At 43.8% G+C, this 20701-nt stretch overlaps 1 protein-coding gene across 1 annotated transcript in view; it reads right to left on the minus strand.

Moving 5' to 3' along the window:
• Positions 1-20701, minus strand: part of LAMB4 (laminin subunit beta 4) — a 260547-nt gene that overhangs the window by 24344 nt on the left and 215502 nt on the right. The window contains exons 28-32 of the mRNA XM_063929992.1: positions 16414-16617; positions 13984-14128; positions 10360-10434; positions 9048-9246; positions 7326-7464 (exon numbers count right to left, since the gene is read on the minus strand). Of these exons, the coding sequence (XP_063786062.1) occupies positions 7326-7464; positions 9048-9246; positions 10360-10434; positions 13984-14128; positions 16414-16617 (762 nt within the window). The remainder of the gene's footprint in view (positions 1-7325; positions 7465-9047; positions 9247-10359; positions 10435-13983; positions 14129-16413; positions 16618-20701) is intronic.

A 20701-nucleotide genomic window follows, 5' to 3' on the forward strand; every position in this document is an offset into this window, starting at 1 on the left:
TAGCTGTGCCCCCAGTAGTTGTACCCCCTGTAGCTATGCCCCAAGTAGATTTGCCCCAGCAGTTGTGCCCCCCAGTAGCTGTGCCCCCAGTAGATTTGCCCCAAGTAGTTGTGCCCCCAGTAGCTATGCTCCCAGTAGATTTGCCCCAGTAGTTATGCCCCCTGTAGTTGTGCCCGCAGTAGTTGTGCCCCCTGTTGCTGTGCCCCCTAGTAGCCGCTTACAAACACAAAAAATAAACAAAAAACAATACTTACCAGCCCCGCTCCTGCTCCCGACCGCTGCTGCTCTGTCTTGGCGACACTCCTTTCTATGGGAGAGAGACATCATGACGTCTCTCCCATAGCAGCATTGCACAGGCACATGACCTATTCATTTATGACCTCTAGCATCTGACAGTGGCGCCGGCTGTAGCGGGCGCCCACACTGCCCACGGCGTCTGCTGCTGCCGGGGAGCGGGATGCAGGGTGCGGGTTGGTGGTGGGCTCCTGCGAGGTAACTGCGGCCGCGACCGCAGGCCGCAGCGCCCCGGGCGCAGGCACTGCTTGCCCGCGTCAAGAACCGCTCCTGGTCACAAAGTACCAATGCATGTACAGTATGGGTCTGCGACCAGCACGGCATCAGCTTGCAGGTGTTTGACAATCTGATGCCATTTGGAGGCAGGGAAGGGGCGGTGGCGACCTCCATTTCTTAAACTGGAGGTGTGTCCCTGCCATTATGGGGGAAGGATGGGGCCAGGATCTCTACCAGAGGATGGAGATTTCTTAGCCTCTTGATAGGACCTGTTGCAGTTGGCTTGAGCGACCATATGGGTCACGCAGCACACCGATGGTGTCTTAGATAATTTGATGCTGTGTCATAGGATGCAGCTTGGATCAGTAATGCAAGCAGATGGCGTAATGCCTCCTGCTGCATTATCATATAAGAGCTATCACTGCTGCTTACATGGAAGCAGCAGTAATAGCAACTCCATCCACATCTGAATCAGGCCCCATGTGCTCCTCTTAGTAGTTAGTGTCTAGTGATCACCAGGCAAATATAATACAGAAAGCAGAGATGTACAGAGATGGGGAGAGTTCTCCTCATTTGAAATCAATAAACATTTGATGTGGTAGGGCAGTGGCGGAACTACCGCCAGTGCAAGCAGTGCACTGACGCGCAATGCTGCCCGGCATTTAAAAAACAATGGGGCAGGTAAATCCCGCAATCCCCGGGATTGGAGCTTTCAGGATTGGCCTCCCTACACCATAGCCCAGAGATTTTCAACCTTTTACAACTCACGGCACACTGAACACGATTTAATTATTGCCAAGGCACATTTAAATATAATGGTGATGCATGGTGCAGTTGCGTGTCCTAGGATGTCATGTCACAAATTCTCCATAAGTAACGCCTGAGCCACATCTGAGAAAGCCAAAAGAGCCCAACACTGCCCGGGCCCAAAATTAGAACTGGCTCAGCAACCACTAAACCCACCACTATTGATCGTTCCAGGGCCTCAGTAGTGGCAAAACACTGACGGGCCTGGCTGTGCTACTATGGCGGCACACCTGGAGACTGCTCAGGGCACACTAGTGTGCCATGGCACAGTGGTTGAAAAACTCTGCCCTAGCCCTTCAACCTTCCTGCAAAAGATTCTCCTTATGGGCATTGCCCTGCAGGCAAATCAAAAGGCTCAATAAAGTCTGAGTCTGCTGCAAGTCTTACCAACAACGGAAACTATAGCTGCACGAAGCAATCCATAGCGTCAATTTCAAACCTGAGAATAGACAGACAAGTCACTGAACCCTTTGTTTTTTCATGTAGAATATGGACAGTAAAGTCCGTATAGAATGCCCGAATAAAGAACAATGAAGTAGATGTTTATAATAAAGACTGTTTCAAATGACGGACGTCGGAATGCTGACACACAGGGACTATTCCCACTCATGGGTGTCCACGACACCCATAGAGTGGGAACAGAACCTCTGGCGAGCGTAGCGAGCCCACATCATGGTGAGCGCAGCAAGCCCACAAGGATCTTTGTTGCACTCGCTCCTGCCGGCATTCTGGCGGTCGGGATCCCGGTCATGTGATCCCATCCCTTCCAAACAGAAGCTTATGGCACCCATTTATGATTGTACAGTACCTCTTCATAATCTTACTAACCACATGTCACGATCCGGGTATCTGGACGCCATTTCTTACCCATCAGATGCCTCCTAAGGCTGGCTCAGCGCTCCAGGACCGGATCCCATCTGTTATCCTAATGTTCACATTCCTGCATCCTCTCCTGTCTCTCTGAGACGCTGTCACAGTAACGCCTTATTACATCTGGCATGGCGTCTCCCGCGGCCTCCGCCGCCGTCCCTGAGCTTCTGCATGCAGAGTGTCAGAGTGGCGATTACGTCAGCCGCGGCCTCCGCTGTGTCCGCGTGGTTGGATGTGCACTTGTCAGCCTGGCGTCTCCTGTCTCCAGTGGCCGGCGCCGCCATTACTGTTTTCATTACCACATGGATTACAAACCAAACTTCCCTCCAAGTGTCTGCATGGGCGCAGCCATCTTGGATTCTGTCAGCTGATCATTTCCTCCAATCTGTTGTCAGTATTGTTAATCTGCATAATTGCCTAGCCAATCCCTTCCTTGCTGCAGGTATAAATACACTGTGCCTGAGCAAGGAAGGCGTCAGTGCTTTGGTTGTCAAACCTAGTTCCTGTTTGTCTCTCTCCTGTGATTGTCTTCCAGGTTCCAGCTCCTGTCTCAAGACTTCCACCATAGAGACCCGCACCAGCATTCCACCTGCGGTGTAGCCTGACTCTCCAATTCATTGTGGATTCATCTGTTTCCAGCTACAACATTACCTGCTTCCAGCTCAGCTTCCAGCAGAGTACAGCTTCCCTTAAAGGGCCGGTGTCCTTTCTACACTTTACCACTCTCCACCGGTATTATTATTTCTCCGCTCTCAAGTTCTACATTTCAGTTCATATTTCATCGCTCCCAAGTTCATTTATTATTTAACTGGTTCCAGCCAGTATCCACTCCGTGCTAACAACAGTCTGGTTCCAGCCAGTATCCACAGCAGCTGTTTTATCTTCAGCAACCCAGCTTTTCCTGGAACACCAGCTGGCACAATCCTGGGTTATCTCCATTGCTACAGTCGGGCCTGGTAAGGACTTTCCATCTAGAAGATCATAAGAACTATCTCACACTACTAGTGCCCTGTGGCTCCTGCCATCCTGTAGTACCCAGGAACTGTATTTATTCTTTGCTGACTTTTACGTTTTCTTTTACTGCTGCTGTGTTGCGGAGTTGTCATAAATAAACATCATTGACTTTTATTCCTGGTTGTCGTGGTCACGCCTTCGGGCAATTCTTCTACATGTCTAGGGGTCTGATACAACCTGCCAGGTTCCATTACACCTCAGCCCCTACAACTGAGGCTGCCTCCCGTCAGCTCAGGCCCTCAGTTGTGACAGTCCCTACAACTGAGGCTGCCTCCCGTCAGCTCAGGCCCTCAGTTGTGACACCACAGAGACAATGGCCCAAATGTATTAAGCCTTAACAAGAGATAAAATTGAGACACATAAGGAGTGATAAATGACCAGCAATGCAGCTTCCTAACCTTCCATGTCATTCAGGGGTGGACGCAATTCTGATATTTTCGCAGATGGCTGGTCTTTTTGCTACTACTCATGCATCTGAGTTTAGAATTAAGAGTAATTGACAGGCATTGACCTTTTGGAGGAGGTAATGGGGGAGTGGAAAATAAAATAAAGGCGTGTTGCAACCATTTCAGGGGTGTATGTCTTCAGATGCAGTTTTGATGGTCCCGGTGTCTTAGTTGCATCGGAATAGCTATAGAGAGTAGCTTAGATGTCTGATGGTGCGACCAATGTTTATCCAATGCTACATTTCTGTATGCAAGCAGTGGATCTGAGAAGCTGGCAGTCAGTGGCAAACGAAGGATTCCTAGAGGGGGGTTTTCCAAATTCAATCCACAATCTCCCACTCTGCTGAACATTGGAGCAAGTGCGGGAGTCTGGGAGAGCAAGAGATGAACCTAGTAACGACTCTGGACATTAATGTAAACATTGGTCTTTTTAAACATTGGATATTGTATGGAATACAGTATTAATAGTTAACACTATAGATGGTCTATAGTATAGGCTGTATCAAACATATTTAAATGTATATAAGCGGTCAGGAAAAAGTTAAACATACCATAATAAATACACAAACATAATAGAACCAGTACTGCACTTTCTAAGCACACATTCTCCCACCTCATAGTAAGGCTCCTGTCTCTTCTTCCTGTTAGATACTCTCTGGTCCAGTGTACTGATTGAGGACACACACAGCAAACTTGGTAGAAGAAGCACCTACCACTGGGCATGTGCAGCATCTCTGCTCTGTCCCTTAAATTGTATGATGTGGACCAGAGAGTATCTAACCGGAAGAAGAGACAGGAGCTTTACTATGAGGTGAAAGAATGTGTGCTTAGAAAGTGCAGTACTGATTTTATTATGTTTGTCTATTTATTATGGTATGTTTAACCTTTTCCTGACCACTTATCTTATTTATATTATTTAAATACAGTATGTTTGATACAGCCTATACTATAGACCATCTATAGTGTTAACTATTAATACTGTACTCCATACCGTCTCCAATGTTTAAAAAGACCAATGTTTACATTACATACCATTGCTACTGTTGTTATAATTTGAGCCACTTTCCAAGATGAAGGGGGTTTCTGGTAGTGGGTATCTCTGTACAAAATACCTGCAACATTTGCATATCTTCTGCAGAAGTGAAGTGATTAGCATCTACCTCTGAAGCAGGCCCATGATTTACAAGTTAAGCATCTTAGTTATTCTAGGTGCAAAGCAAATGTCTGAATTATTCTTTAGATTTTCATAACCTGTAAAATATTCTTTAGATGGTCCATCCTTAATGATTTAATAGAATGGTGGACAGCTCACAGGGCAAAATCAGCAGGGTGTGGTAGTGATTCTTACACTGATTCTCAGATTAATGAATAGTTCACAGATTCAAGTAACAGAGGTTAGCTGGTGGGGTCACCTACTCACCAGGGCCAGCTCCTGGCACGTTCCTTAGGAGTGGCTGCACAGGGCCAGAATTTTAAATCAGCCGCCAGTCCGTCACGCAATCAGAGCTCGCAGACTGGCAGCGGCAGCTGCTGCCAGACCACAAGCTTTGACTTGCTGATGGACCGGCTGTTGATTTCAGGCAGGGAGCCGCCGGAGACGGGAGTGAGGGGAAGGAGAGGAGCACCCTGCACTCTCCTACCCTCACATGGAAGCAACGGCACGGCAGCAGCAGGAGAGGCCCTGCGGTGATGAGCAGCAATACAGGCGGCATGTGTATCTGGCAGTCTCGGGCCACGTATATCTGGCGGTCTGGGGGCACGTGTATCTGGCACTCTGGGGAGGCACATGTATCTGGCACTCTAGGGGCACATATATCTGGCAGTCTGGGGGAACGTGTATCTGGCACTCTGGGGGCACGTGTATCTGGCACTCTTGGGGCACGTGTATCTGGCACTCTGGGGGTCACGTGTATCTGGCACTCTGGGGGTCACGTGTATCTGGCACTCTGGGGGGCACGTGTATCTGGCACTCTGGGGGGCACGTGTATCTGGCACTCTGGGGGCACGTGTATCTAGCACTCTGGGGGCACATGTATCTGACAATGGGGGTAATTCTGAGTTGATCGCAGCAGGATTTTTGATAGCAGTTGGGCAAAATCATGTGCACTGCAGGGGAGGCAGATATAACATGTGCAGAGAGAGTTAGATTTGAGTGGGTTATGTTTCTGTGCAGGGTAAATACTGGCTGCTTTATTTTTACACTGCAATTTAGATTGCAGATTGAACACACCACACCCAAATCTAACTCTCTCTGCACATGTTATATCTGCCTCCCCTGCAGTGCACATGGTTTTGCCCAACTGCTTACAAAAATCCTGCTGCGATCAACTCAGTATTACCCCCAATGTGGGGACATATGTGTATCTGCCACTGTGGGGGCACATGTGTATCTGGCACTGTGGGGGCACATGTGTATCTGACAGTGTGGGAGCATATTACAGTATGTGTATCTGGCACTGTGGGGCATATTATGTTATCTGGCACTGTGGGGCATATAATGTGTATCTGGCACTTCACTGCTGGGGCATATGTGTATCTGACACTGTAGGGGAATATACTGTGGGGCACAATGTGGGGGCATATTACATGTACCTGGCACTGCTGGGGGCATATTATGTGTATCTGGCACTGCTGTGGGCATATTATGTGTATCTGGCACTGTGGGGGCACATAATATGTATCTGGCACTGTGGGGGCATATAATATGCATCTGGCACTGTGGGGGCCTATAATATGTATCTGGCACTGTGGGGGCATATAATATGTATCTGGAACTGCTGGGGGGCATATAATGTGTATCTGGCACTACTAGGGATGTATGTGTATCTGGCACTACCGGGGGTGTATGTGTATCTGGCACTGCACTACTGGGGTCATTATGTGTATCTAATAGGCCCTACACACTGGAAGATAATACTCAAAGATATGAACGATCTCGTTCTACTGTTCATATCTTTGAGAGTGGAGGCACCAGCGATGAGTAATGTGTGGCCCCGCGCTCGTTCATCGCTCGTGCCCCGTCGCCTGTGCATGCAGGCCAATATGGACGAGTTCGTCCATATTTGCCTGCACTGCTATGAAGCCGGGTGATGGGGGGAGTGAAGAAACTTCACTGCCCCCCCGCCGCCGGGTCGCCCATCGGCCGTATCCACCGTCGGGCAGCTCGGCGGCAGATCGCCAAATGTGTAGGGCCCTTAACACTATAATGGATACATTATGTGTAAAGTACACTACTGTGGGCGTTATGTGTAAGGCTGCTAATTGTGTGTGTAGAGGGGGGGTGAAAATATATTTATTTATAATCTGATAATATAAAGTTGTGAGGCCACTCCCACTTTTCTAGGAGCACACGTGCCTTCGGTGCGCGCATTGGGGAGGATGGGGGTCGCTTGGACATTTTTCGCGCTCAGGGTGCCAGTAGGCCTGGAGCTGGCCCTGCTATTAACTATATAGATTGCTCTTCATATAGCATAAACTAAATCATAAATTTACTATATGCGACATCATCAGCAGTTTAAAGAGGTAATTTAATTCAATACAAAGTCCAATGTTTCTGTATTAAATTTAGCCAAAATTCTTTGTTAGTCAATTTCATATATTATGGTAACTACAGTGTATTATTAAAATATACAATATAAAATGAAATTAAATATCTGCAGCAATAAAACTTTTCAATACCTGTGAAAGTTTATTTCTGATATCTTGGATATCCTTATTTATATTTTTTAGTAAATTGATGGTTTTCTTCTGAGCATTTTCAGTTTGTTTTAAATTATTTCGAACCTCATCTCCATTTGGAAGTTTTTCAACAGCTTTTCTAAAATACAATATGATCATCCATATCATTTATACATTTTCTACAATCATGAAATTAACAAATGTAACATATTGAACAATAAATCACTTATCTTACTTTACAGAATTTCAAATAAAATAATTCAGCAATTCTGCTACACAGAGTGGGACTTGTAAATATGCATCAAATCATGTTTTATTTTTGTGGTTATTGTTGAACTGTTTGATACAGTAACTGGCGCTATATGGTCATTAACATTAATCTATAATTGATGCCCACCAGAATACTATAGTCCAGTTTAAAATATGAAGTTGTATCAAATGAGTTTTTTATTCCCTTAGTTCTTGCACTTCTATCCATAGATTTCCCATTAATGACACTGACCCCTCAAGAAAGTATCACTGTGTAATGTATGAGTTCTTAATGTTATATAATTTTAAATCAGCCACTTTGCTAAATAAACAGATTACAGTGTTAGACAATATCCAATACACCATAGTGGTTGTCTATGATTTTTATGGTCCCCAGAGTTTAAAATATCCTTTTGAACTGCTGTTGTAAGGCTTATTTTATTTTGAGGGGTCGTGCTTATTATGTCTTTTTAACTACTCTACCCTAAACTCCTCCAGTCTGAAGGGGTCCCCCTAGTGCCTCAGCACCAGGGTACTACTTACCTTTGGGATCTGTCAGGATTCTGACCATCTGGATCCTGCTGTCTTTATTCTAAGTATCGGGATTCTGAGTGCCAGGGCTCCCGTCTGAAGAGCTCTGAATCCACTAGCAATTAGCAGGGGTGGATCTTCTATGAAACTAATGAAGCTTAACCTTCAGGGGCCCTGATCCCGGAGGGGGGCATTTTCACCTCTTGTTTTTATGTACTGTATGGTTATAGCGTGTCACCAATGACACCATGACAACTAGCGTTGCTTAGTACTGTGGGAGCTGCTGGGAGTTGCAGTCTAGCTCTGTGATTTGCGCTATGTAAATAGCGTGAAATGTGTGTCCGGTTTAAACTACAATTCCCAACAGCCTGTAGAACTTCTCTTTGTGACATTCCCAGGAATGGCAGAGCCTGAGAGGGCTCATCCTAGAAAGGAGGCTGGGAACAATGAAAGGTGAGAATGAGCCTGGGACAAGGAGGCGTCTAATAAGGTAGTTTTTGCTGCCACTGAGTGCTGTGTTCTGTCAGGTGATTATTAAAGAGAAGGAGGAATCAATGATGTGATCAATGAAGTGGGGGTTCTGTGAGGTGAATATTGAAGAGTGGGGGGTGCTGTAAGAGATAGACATTAAGGGAGCTGGGGGAAGGGGAGTGCTGTAACCAGACCTGCCCCGCAGACTCTCTCACCCAATCACCAACCATATCTGTTGGTGGGAACGGGCTTACTGTATGGCCCATTTTCAAGGAATCCACCCCATCACCCTGTTCTCCGCCATTTGGGTCTTGAGGTCCTTGCAAGGGCAGCAAGGCCCTTTGGACCTAGTTGGATAATGCCCTATAGTTGCTGGTTGCAAAGGGGCCACCATAACAGTTCAAGCTTCAGGATCTCAAAAATGTAGGTACACCCCTGGCCACAAAATATACAGTAACATGTTATTCTTACTTGGCATCCTTTGCTTGCTGAGTGAGTTTCTTTACTCTATCTAGTTGGCTTTGCAAATTTTTCTTGTTTTGATTGTAATCATCACAATACTTTTTCATTTTGTTCAGCATGTTAATTAAATCATAAGGGGCTGCTGGTAGCGTAATAGCAAGAACGTCTTTAGCTATTTTCTCTATTTCTTCTGGGTCTAGAGTAGCATCTGCAAAGAGAATAACATCATGTCAATTGGAAGTCATGCTTCAGCAGCAATTTTACTATTTTTTTTAAATAATGGAGTTTATTAGAATTAAGCATCAACTTTTTATTTCTTATATTATGACAATTAACAAAGATAAATAAAAAAATGCTGCGCCAAGACTCTGCTAACTAAATACAGCTGGATTCTCTTTTCAGCACAAGATTACTATATTATATTTTGAATGTGTTTTACTCTGCCAGGTTATCAGACCTGTACCGCCTGTGGTTTTGCTTTACGTCTCTTACACTATTCGGCTTAGTGAATTGATAAAATACAGATGTGTCCACTCCACATACATCTTTGCTATATCCATGTATGGCACAGTTTTGCATGCTATAGACTCAGAAATTTAGTCATGCCTTGTGATTTTTCTTAATTTGCTTCTTTAATATGTTACTTTATACATATTCTATTATGGCAAACCAAAAATGTTAAAATTTATCCACTCACTTCTCGTGAAAAACAGCTTAGCCGTGTTTTGCATGGTGTGCCAAATTTGTCAAAAAGCAAAGATGTAAGTGGACACATCTGGTAAGTGCTTTGAAATGTAAGTACTGTACAAATATTTGCTAAATGGGTTAAGTTCATTAATGGAAACACTGTGACTTGTGTTATTGGTATGCATTCGGCATTCTGGCGGTCATGTGATTGACACCGGAATTCCTACACCACTCAGGAGACCCTCCTGGAACACTGACAGCCAACATCCCGTAGGCAGGTACCCGGCCCGAATTAGGGTTAAGGCCCTCGGGGGGGGGGGGGGGGGGGGGGGTGCGGTGGGTGCCATGTTATTGTATGTAAATAATTTGATGTTGCTATATATTACATATGAAATGTCTGTATTTCATCAATAATACAAAATAATAATAATAATAATAATAATAATAATGTAGGAGGATGGGAAATGAAACTTGCACTATTTCCAAATGATCTATTCTTAGAAATAAATATATATGTACAATGAATTTATAAAATGTATTTGGTGAAAATTTTAAAAACCATAAAGCACTGTTATTCATAAACAACATATTGTATTAGATATTTCGTACACATTTTATATTCAATAATACTTACCGACTTCCTGTGGCTTCTTAATTATACCTCCACCTTGTACCTTCTTGCCTCGGCATTGATAAACGGTTACACTGTCTACATGTAAATAGACAGTTAATAGTGAAACAACCCTTGGCACATTATCTACAAATTTGCTAATATAACTGAGGATTATATTTGAGCAGAACCAATGCAAAGCATTTGTGTCTTCAAAACGTGAATCCCTGCACATGTGCTCCAAGATTTTTGCTAAGAACTGTTGGAAATTCTGTGTTTGCAGGTGTTAATATTGCAGTTACACATTGTAGGCATGGGATGCGTTTACCATCCCAGCACCAGCATGCCGGTGGTCATGGGACCGATGCCGTAATCCCGACACCACTCGGTAGACCACCCAGGAGACAGGTGCTGGAGAACCGACAGCTGCCATCCCGAAAGTATTGGGGTAGATTTTAGGGCTAGGGCCCGGGATGGGGGGATGGGGGAAGGGGGGGGGGGCAAAAGGTTAGGCTCTAGGGGGAGAGAGAGAGGGTTAGACCTAGAAACCACCCCCAGTGGCAAACGCAGGATATCAAGAGGGGGGTTTCCAAAATTCAATCCACAGTCTCCCACTCTACGGAACATGGAATACAGTATTAATATGTATGCGTATAGTATAGACTGTATCAAACATATTTAAATAATATAAATAAGTGGTCAGGAAAAGGTTAAACATACTATAAAAAATAAAGACACAAATATATTAGAACCAGTACTGCACTTTCTAAGCACACATTCTCCCACCTCATGGTAAGGCCCCTGTCTCTTCTTCCTGGTAGCTACACTCTGGTCCAGTTTACCGATTCAGGACTCACATGCAGCAAACTTGGTAGAAGAAGCTGCTACCACTGGGCATGTGTAGCAGCTCTGCTCTGTCCCTTAAACTGCATGATGCGGCGGCAGCTCTAGTAATCATATTATATACTATTGCTATTGCCATAATTTGAGCTGGTTCTAATATATTTGTGTCTTTATTTTTTATAGTATGTTTAACCTTTTCCTGACCACTTATTTATACACTGCTCAAAAAAATAAAGGGAACACTAAAATAACACATCCTAGATCTGAATGAATGAAATATTCTTATTAAATACTTTGTTCTTTACATAGTTGAATGTGCTGACAACAAAATCACACACAAATTATCAATGGAAATCAAATTTATTAACCCATGGAGGTCTGGATTTGGAGTCACACTCAAAATTAAAGTGGAAAAACACACTACAGGCTGATCCAACTTTGATGTAATGTCCTTAACACAAGTCAAAAGGAGGCTCAGTAGTGTGTGTGGCCTCCACGTGCCTGTATGACCTCTCTACAATGCCTGGGCATGCTCCTGATGAGGTGGCGGATGGTCTCCTGAGGGATCTCCTCCCAGACCTGGACTAAAGCATCCACCAACTCCTGGACAGTCTGTGGTGCAACGTGGCGTTGGTGGATGGAGCGAGACATGATGTCCCAGATGTGCTCAATTGGATTCAGGTCTGGGGAACGGGTGGGCCAGTCCATAGCATCAATGCCTTCGTCTTGCAGGAACTGCTGACACACTCCAGCCACATGAGGTCTAGCATTGTCTTGCATTAGGAGGAAGCCAGGGCCAACCGCACCAGCATATGGTCTCACAAGGGGTCTGAGGATCTCGTCTTGGTACCTAATGGCAGTCAGGCTACCTCTGGCGAGCACATGGAGGGCTGTGCGGCCTCCCAAAGAAATGCCACCCCACACCATTACTGACCCACTGCAAAACCGGTCATGCTGGAGGATGTTGCAGGCAGCAGAACGTTGTCCTTGGCGTCTCCAGACTCTGTCACGTCTGTCACGTGCTCAGTGAGAACCTGCTTTCATCTGTGAAGAGCACAGGGCACCAGTGGCGAATTTGCCAATCTTGGTGTTCTCTGGCAAACGCCAAACATCCTGCACGTGTTGGGCTGTAAGCACAACCCCCACCTGTGGGCGTCGGGCCCTCATACCACCCTCATGGAGTCTGTTTCTGATCGTTTGAGTAGACACATGCACATTTGTGGCTTGCTGGAGGTCATTTTGCAGGGCTCTGGCAGTGCTCCTCCTGTTCCTCCTTGCACAAAGGAGTGGTCCTGCTGCTGGGTTGTTGTCCTCCTACGGCCTCCTCCACATCTCCTGATGTACTGGCCTGTCTCCTGGTAGCGCCTCCATGCTCTGGACACTACGCTGACAGACACAGCAAACCTTCTTGCCACAGTTCGCATTGATGTGCCATCCTGGATGAGCTGCACTACCTGAGCCACTTGTGTGGGTTGTAGGGAGGTCATACAGGCACATAGAGGCCACACACACTACTGAGCCTCATTTTGACTTGTTTTAAGGACATTACATCAAAGTTGGATCGGCCTGTAGTGTGTTTTTCCACTTTAATTTTGAGGGTGACTCCAAATCCAGACCTCCATGGGTTAATAAATTTGATTTCCATTGATAATTTTTGTGTGATTTTGTTGTCAGCACATTCAACTATGTAAAGAACAAAGTATTTAATAAGAATATTTCATTCATTCAGATCTAGGATGTGTTATTTTAGTGTTCCCTTTATTTTTTTGAGCAGTGTATTATTTAAATATGTTTGATACAGTCTATACTATACGCATACATATTAATACTGTATTCCATGTTCCGTAGAGTGGGAGACTGTGGATTGTATATGGCTCATAATTATGTTTGCTCAGCTGCGGAGCATGTGCAGTGCTTAAAACCGGAAGATCAGTCTGCCAAACGGACAGCCCCATTATATTTTTGTTTATTTTATATTACAGTATATATTTTAATTAGTTCTAAAGTTGCTCGACTCAGTGTTTTAAATAATGTACAGTAGATTGACCCAAACTCAATTATCCATTTTGGTATGAGTGAACAAGAAAAGTCACAAACTTCTCAATTGCAATAATTTCCTATGTACAGTATTTTAACGAAAGACCACATAACATATCTTTAAATAGAAATGATTCAATCTCACAGCATTCTTTATAGCACTGGGAAGTAGGATGTGGGGGGTGAACTTTTGCTGAACAAAAGTCCAGATGGCAATTTAAGCTGCTACAAATGTAATCTCAATGTCATTCATACTTACACCCTTTCAAGTTTTCTTAATACTCCAGAACACAAAAGTGATTGTTATTTTGTTTACTGTCAATTAACATCAACTTGCACTCTTATATATAAAGCAAGTAACTTAATACATGGAACCAATGTCAGACTGGGGCATGAAGGGCCTGCCGTGAAAATGCAGTGGTAGGAGCCCATAATTAAGGGGTGTGGCCACTCACCACAGATGCTTGGCTAACCATTAGGTAAATCTTGGTGTAGTTTCTATTGAAGCAAACCACGCCCCCGTGTTTATCTTTTGTCCTGCTCCGCCAATCTGACCCCTAGAGGATGGGGTGGGGCCATTGCATATCCATGAGTAAAACAGATCAGAGGATTTGAATATGATAGCTAACACCAACTACTCTGAAAACATAATAGTCAATCTGGTGCAATATTTCCCGTATTTAAGATAGTGTTTAATTGCTACAAAAACAGTATACATATGACAAGATATTCATGTTGGCCACTGTATAGAAAAATAATAACACGTACCTAATAGAAAATCTTTAACATTCTTTATAAGCTCTTTTGAGCGCGTTTTGTCAGCTTCTATACGAGTCATTGCTTTACTTAATGTTTTGTTCAATCTTGAGGCTTTTAACTTTGTGTCTTCTGCCAGTCGCCTTATGTTCTCAATCTAAAACAGAGCACATTTGTTTCAGGAATCAAGTGTGTTTTTTAAATGTGTGTTTTACTGGTCAGATTACTTTATTTTTCTTCTTGTTCTTATAATCCCCAGCCAGGTAAGAAAAAGAAACTATTCCTAAGTGGGCCAATCCTTAAGGTAGCAAAAACTAGTTTCACACTTGTTGGCAGATTTACCATTCCCTGTATTTTTTGCCCCAATAGCTATCATTTCTTGTTGGCACGTATCACAGCAATAAGAAATTATGTATTGGGTCAATTTAAAAGATTATCTTGCAGCAAAGAGTAAATAGTAAAATGATAGTTTGTGCTATCGCTTTACCACCATGCTTAGACAAGGCTTGGATATTTGCAAGAAAAAAATCCTTCTTTCATACCAGTAACATTTCACGGAGACACAAGGCCCCAAAGGGACCTTGCATTTCTTTTACCAATTAACAATTTTATATTACTTAATATTAAAACTAGAATTTTGGTCCCGCCTATTGTTGGGTCTCTAATTATTATGCTCAGCATAACATGCTTTTTTCCCTTTATCTTCCCCCACTTTTGCATCTCTGCCCCCTTCCCCCTTCTGTCTCTCTGTCCTGCCTGTCCCCTCTCTCCCCGTATGTACTGTATGTCTCTTTCTCTCTCTCTCTCTCTCATATCTGTCCTCCCTCCCTTATCTGTCTTTTTCACTCATCTCTTTCCCCTTCTAACTTTTCATCTCTGCACTTGCCACTTTGACTCTCTCATCTCTGTCCCCAGCAGTTTTTCCCTCTCACTCATCTCTCCATTTCCTCCTCCCAACTCTGTCTCATTTCAGTCCCCCATTCCCCATCTCTCTCAGCTCTAATCCCCTATGACCTTTTTTATCATCTTTGCCCCACTCCCCCCTCATTCTCAACTCTACCTCCATCTCACACTCATATACAGTATCTGTCCATTCTCACTATTACATTTGCGGACTTTGGATTATTTGTGGGGGTTCTAAATGCCTGCTCATCTGCAGTTCCAAATGGCTGGGAATGGGGTGGCCAAATATAGCTCTTCTTAATAGAACAGTTAAAGAATTTGAATCTGAACTGGGACCCACTGAAAGAATACTGGTACCGGGCTGGAACTGGCTTGATTTCTGATATCGGAGTGGGACTAGCTTGTGGAGCACTAGTACCGGGCTGGAACCGGCTTGATTTCTGATATCGGACTGGGACTAGCTGGTGGAGCACTGGTACCGGGCTGGAACCAGTTTGGCTTCTGATAACAGACTGGGACCAACTGGTGGAACACTGGTACCAGGCTGGAAATGGCTTGGCTACTGATACCAGACTGGGACGAGCATGGCTTCTGATACTGGACTGGGGATGGCTGGAAGATTACTGATACCAGGCTGGAATCATTTGACTTCTTATACCGGACTGTGACCAGCTGGAGGAATACTGGTACTGGGCTGAAACCGGCTTGGCTTCTGATAACGGACTGGGACCAGCTGGAGAAATACTGGTACTATACAGCAGATACCGGACTGAGACTGGCTAGGGTAATACTGGTACAATGCAGCAAATACCAGACTAAGAACGGCTGGAGTGTTAGTATACCGATCACATAAAGATAGGATCCGGGAGGTTGACTGCTTGTAGTCAGGAGCCTTGAGACGTGGCTAGAAATGCAATGTTGTTCAGGTGAGTTGCTGCTGCACCGTTAGCACCTTTTATAACCTGGGCTGGGCTGAAATTGGAGGTGACAATCAGTTGAGCAAAGGGTGGACTCCCACAGGTGGATCAGCAATCATCTGATGGAATCCAATATGGCTGCACCCAGTGAATAGAGCCAGTGGGATTACTGTGGGACCCCTGAACCCCCGAAGAAAACACCATGACACCTCACCAGAGACACGCCACTCTCGCACATGGAGGAACGGAACCCCTGCCAGGCCAAGGCAGCGCAGCGCCGCGGTGAGTACCTGCACGCTGCAGAATGAATCCTGACACTCATCCTGTGTTTCTATATCTATCCTTTGATTCAATCTCTCTCTCTCTTATCTCTGTCCCTTCCTGCTAACAGGAGGGAACAGTCGATATACTGTAAGCATAGGGGAGAAGGGAGGCTATGTTTAGGCATCAGGCAGTCAGGAGAAATATGCAACTGTTAGATGGATACAGTTACAGATTATATAATATATACTGTATAAAGACTGCAATAATTTAAATACTGTCTCTATGTCACTGTTTGTGAAAAAATTTGCACTGTTTTCCAGTGTAACATTTACAATGGTTAAATTTACAAAATAATTACCTGTTTTTCAGCATCAAGGAGATGAATTACAACACTCTTTAATTTAGCATCTGATTCCTTTGCTTTCTCCAGGCTATCTTTTGCCAGTGAAACAGCTCCATTACAGTTTGGCCCTCCACATTTTCTCTTTCCAAACTTATCTCGGCATAAAGCGCCTCCACAAGGTGCAATCTCACAGGGAAAGTCCCAAACTGTTCCACAAACCTGTGAAAAAACATATTCCCTTTAGAACTTGTCATCATTAATACAATATTTTATTTACATACATTTACATACAAGAGAATGTATGTCGTTTATAGGAATTATATAATGATTTACAATGAACTTTCCTGAATTAGAGAAACATATTTGTTAGTAAATTAAAAGTTTTTTTTATATCTCGCCCTTTATAATACCACCCACACTTTCATTCCTGGTTTTAGTTTTTGTTTAATGTACAAGTGCCAGTTGGTATGGGGCTAGTCGTCCATATAGATGGAGGTCCTCTGTTTTTCATGTGCCTGAATCATCTAGAAATTTCAGTCCCATGCAGACTAAAACAGAGACTGCTCTAAAGCAGGTGACAACCATTGTCATTTGTTCAGCAGTATTGGCAGTACACAGAGGTGAAGAAAGAACTTATTGCATCAGAAACTTCAATGTGTGGCTAAAGAAGTGGTGTCATGAGGAGAGAATTAGATTGACAGACCATAATCATGCCATCTGATAAGATAGGGGCTTACACAAAAGTGATGGCTTGCACCCATCTTCAATGGGAACCAGAACACTATGGGGTAAATTTACTAAAGTGGGAGTTTTTGAACTGGCGATGTTGCCCAAAGCAACCAATCAGATTCTATCTATTATCTTCTAGAAGTAGCTAGATAAAATTTAAGTATAATCTGATTGGTTGCTATGAGTAACATCACCAGTTATAAAAAAAAAACTCCCACCTTAGTAAATGTATCCCTAATTGAGCAGTTTGGATGCTACATTATAAACTATTTAAACTATCAGAGTGGGGCAGTGACTAAACAGGAATAAAGCAATCTTCTCCCCCAACCAAGAGATATTGGGGTAAATTTACTAAGATGGGAGTTCTATTTAAGATGGGATGTTGCCCATAGCAACCAGATTCCAGATATTATTTTCTAGAAGGTGCTAGATAAATGATTACTAGAATCTGATTGGTTGCTATGGGCAACATCCCATCTTAAAGAGAACTCCCGTCTTAGTTTACCCCATTGCTTCTGCAGGTAAATGAAACAGAAAGCATATCCACAGCAACAGAAGACAATGGAGATCACAACACAATAACCATAGGCAGAGAGATGAACATACTGTTGTTAGGAATTGCAGATGCACAAACAAAACTCTTAGCGCTACAGTATCTGTGCAAATGCTAGATGCTTAGGAAACAAAAACCCAGAACTAATTGCAGTTATGACAAGGGATGATCTGGATATTGCGGCTATTATGGAGTCAAGCAGCAGTGAGAAGCATGATTGTAACATAGTTATACCAGGGTATACTTTATTTAGGAAGGACAGAGGGGGAATAATCGGAGGAGGGGTAGCAATGTATATGAAAAAAATATAAATACTACCTTAATGCAAATGATTGAAGAAAAAAACTGAGGCTCTTTGGTTGACCATAGAAACAGGGGAGAATGCGATTCTTCGTATTGGGGTTGATATACAGACACAGGGTCAGGAAAAAGGAACTAGATGGCAACCTATTGCAGGACATCACTAAAATGGCCTGATGCAAATTACACTAGAAGTAGGGACATTCTGAATTCCTTGCAGAGAGCATCCCTCCTGCAATAGATGAGGGAGCTCACTCATAAAGATGCAATAGTAGACTTAGGGGGTAATTCAGACCTGATCGCTAGCTAGCGTTTTTTGCAGCACTGCGATCAGGTCAGAATTGCGCATGCATATGCACCGCAATGCGCAGGCCTGTCGCACAGCTACAAAGCGGTTCATTGCCCTGCGATGGGTTTCTGCAAATAATCCATTTGCACGGGTGACCGCAAGCTGATTGACAGGAAGAAGCTGTTTGTGGGTGTCAACTGACCATTTTCTGGGAGTGGTTGGAAAAATGCAGGCGTTCCTAAGCATTTGCAGGGTGGGTGTCTGACGTCAATGCCGGTCCCGGACAGTCTGAAGTGATCGCAGCGGCTGAGTAAGTCCTGGGCTACTCAGAAACTGCACAAAATGTTTTTGTACCGCTCGGCTGCACATGCGATCGCACACTTGCACAGCTAAAATACACTCCCCGGTGGGCGGCGACTATGTGAACGCAGGATTGCAAAAAACAGCTTGCGAGCGATCAGGTCTGAAACTCTGAATTACCCCCTTAATACTTACAAATGATGGCAGAATATCTGTAAAAGTAAATGTGGATGAGAACCTGGGATCCAGTGATCATCAAGCAGTATGGTTTAGTTTAAAGACAGAAAACGACTCGTCCCACACAAAAACAAAGGTGTTTGATTTTAGGAAGGCTGATTTTGTAGGGATGGGAAATGTGAAAGTGATATTTTGCCAGAGTGGAGTAACTTGGAAGGCATGCAAAATAAGTAGCAAGTAATGTGAAAGTAAAAAGAAGACATTTAGGAATATAAGAAGACTCAAAAATGAAGACATTTTTAAGTATATAAGATAAAGGTGAGAAACAAAAGGAGGAATAATAAGACTAAAAACAGAGAGTGCGAGTCTCCCCTATTACTGATGTTATTAAGCCTTACATCAGTAATAGGGAAATTGATGGAGAAACTCTTAGAAGAAAGAGTTGTAGAATATCTCAAATCTGGCAGCTTACAGAATCCTAAACAGCAGGGCTTAACTGGGGGGATATCATGTCAAACAAATCTTATTGGCTTTTTTGACTGACTAAAGAAATAGATCAGTGGGAGGGTCATAGATGTAGCCTATCTATAGTAAGGGTTTTAACAATATCACTCATCACAGACTGTTAAATAACCTTAAAAGCTTGGGATTAGATTCTAAGATGATTGAATGGATAAGATCTTGGTTGAAGGATAGGGTTGTATAAATGAATTGCATTCACATGATAAAGTACCTCACAGATCTACTTGGACCAGTGCTTTGTAATATCTTCATTGGTGACATTGCAAATGGTACATTATTGTAGGGAAAGTACTGTATGCCTTTTTACAGATTACAGAAAGGTATACAACAGGGTAGACACACCAGGAGAGGTAAAAAAAAAGAGTTGATGATCAAGGTAGACTATAGAAATGGTCAAGCGTGTGGCAACTACAGTTTAATGCTAAAGAATGAAAACTCATATGCTTAAGTCTCAAAAACCCAAAAGCTAAACATAGTATTAATGCCACCATAATAAAAATTACTGAGAAGGAAAGGTATCTAGGAGTCACTTTCAGGTGACTTAAAGGCAGGTAAGCAATGTAACAAAGCAATGAGAATAGCAAGTGAGATGCTTGGTTGCATTGGGAGAGGAATCAGTAGCAGAAAGAAAGTAATAATGCCACTGTATAAGTCACTGGTACAGCTGTGGCACTCTGGAACTGTGTGTGTGTCCCTTTAAGAAGCCTTTGTTAGAGCTCCGCAGCACCATTAGAAGTGCTGAGGCAGGAGGAGTTAGCTGCAGCCCTGGGTCTGGTCATGTGGCCTCAGGAGAGTAAGCTGAATGGCGAGAGGCTGCTGGCAGAGGTGAGGTGTGCTAGGAAGAAGGTGGAGAGTGTGGTGTGTGCTGACAGATGGAGGAATGCAGAGCAGAGCAAGAGCTGTAAGCTGAAGAGAGACGCAGGATACTGGGTGGTGAGAGCAGCATTGTTAAGGAGGGCAGTGGGTACTGCCGGAGAGTGTTGCTGGAGAGAGGGTGTTGAGATGCCGCAGCCGGAGGACCGGCCATCAACAGGCCTTGTGATAGGTGTGGATGCTGCAGCCATCTAGTGGGAGAGAGTGAAGATCCATTACAGCGGGAACAGCCAGCTTGAAATTCCATTCCCTGGGTCTGAGTGATTACTGTTTGAAACTGACAGCCAGCCACAGGCAAGTCTACTTTTCAGCCTCCACTACCTGCATCACAAACAAGCCAGTGATTAAGAAGGGTTCAGCCAGCAGTGCCATATTGTACTAGCTAAGACCCATAGAAGGAGTGCTAAGCCAGGACTGAGTTTATTACAAGTTCAAGAGAAATGTTTGTGCTCCAGAGCAGAGTTTAAACGCAAGGATAAGATACATATCTGTGCTAAAGGACTGAGTTTGTACAATGCAGACAGATCGTTATTGCTAGAAGGACTGAGCTAATTATGCAA

The sequence above is a fragment of the Pseudophryne corroboree genome, chromosome 6, assembly GCF_028390025.1.
Source record: "Pseudophryne corroboree isolate aPseCor3 chromosome 6, aPseCor3.hap2, whole genome shotgun sequence".
In the NCBI taxonomy this organism is placed as follows: domain Eukaryota; kingdom Metazoa; phylum Chordata; class Amphibia; order Anura; family Myobatrachidae; genus Pseudophryne; species Pseudophryne corroboree.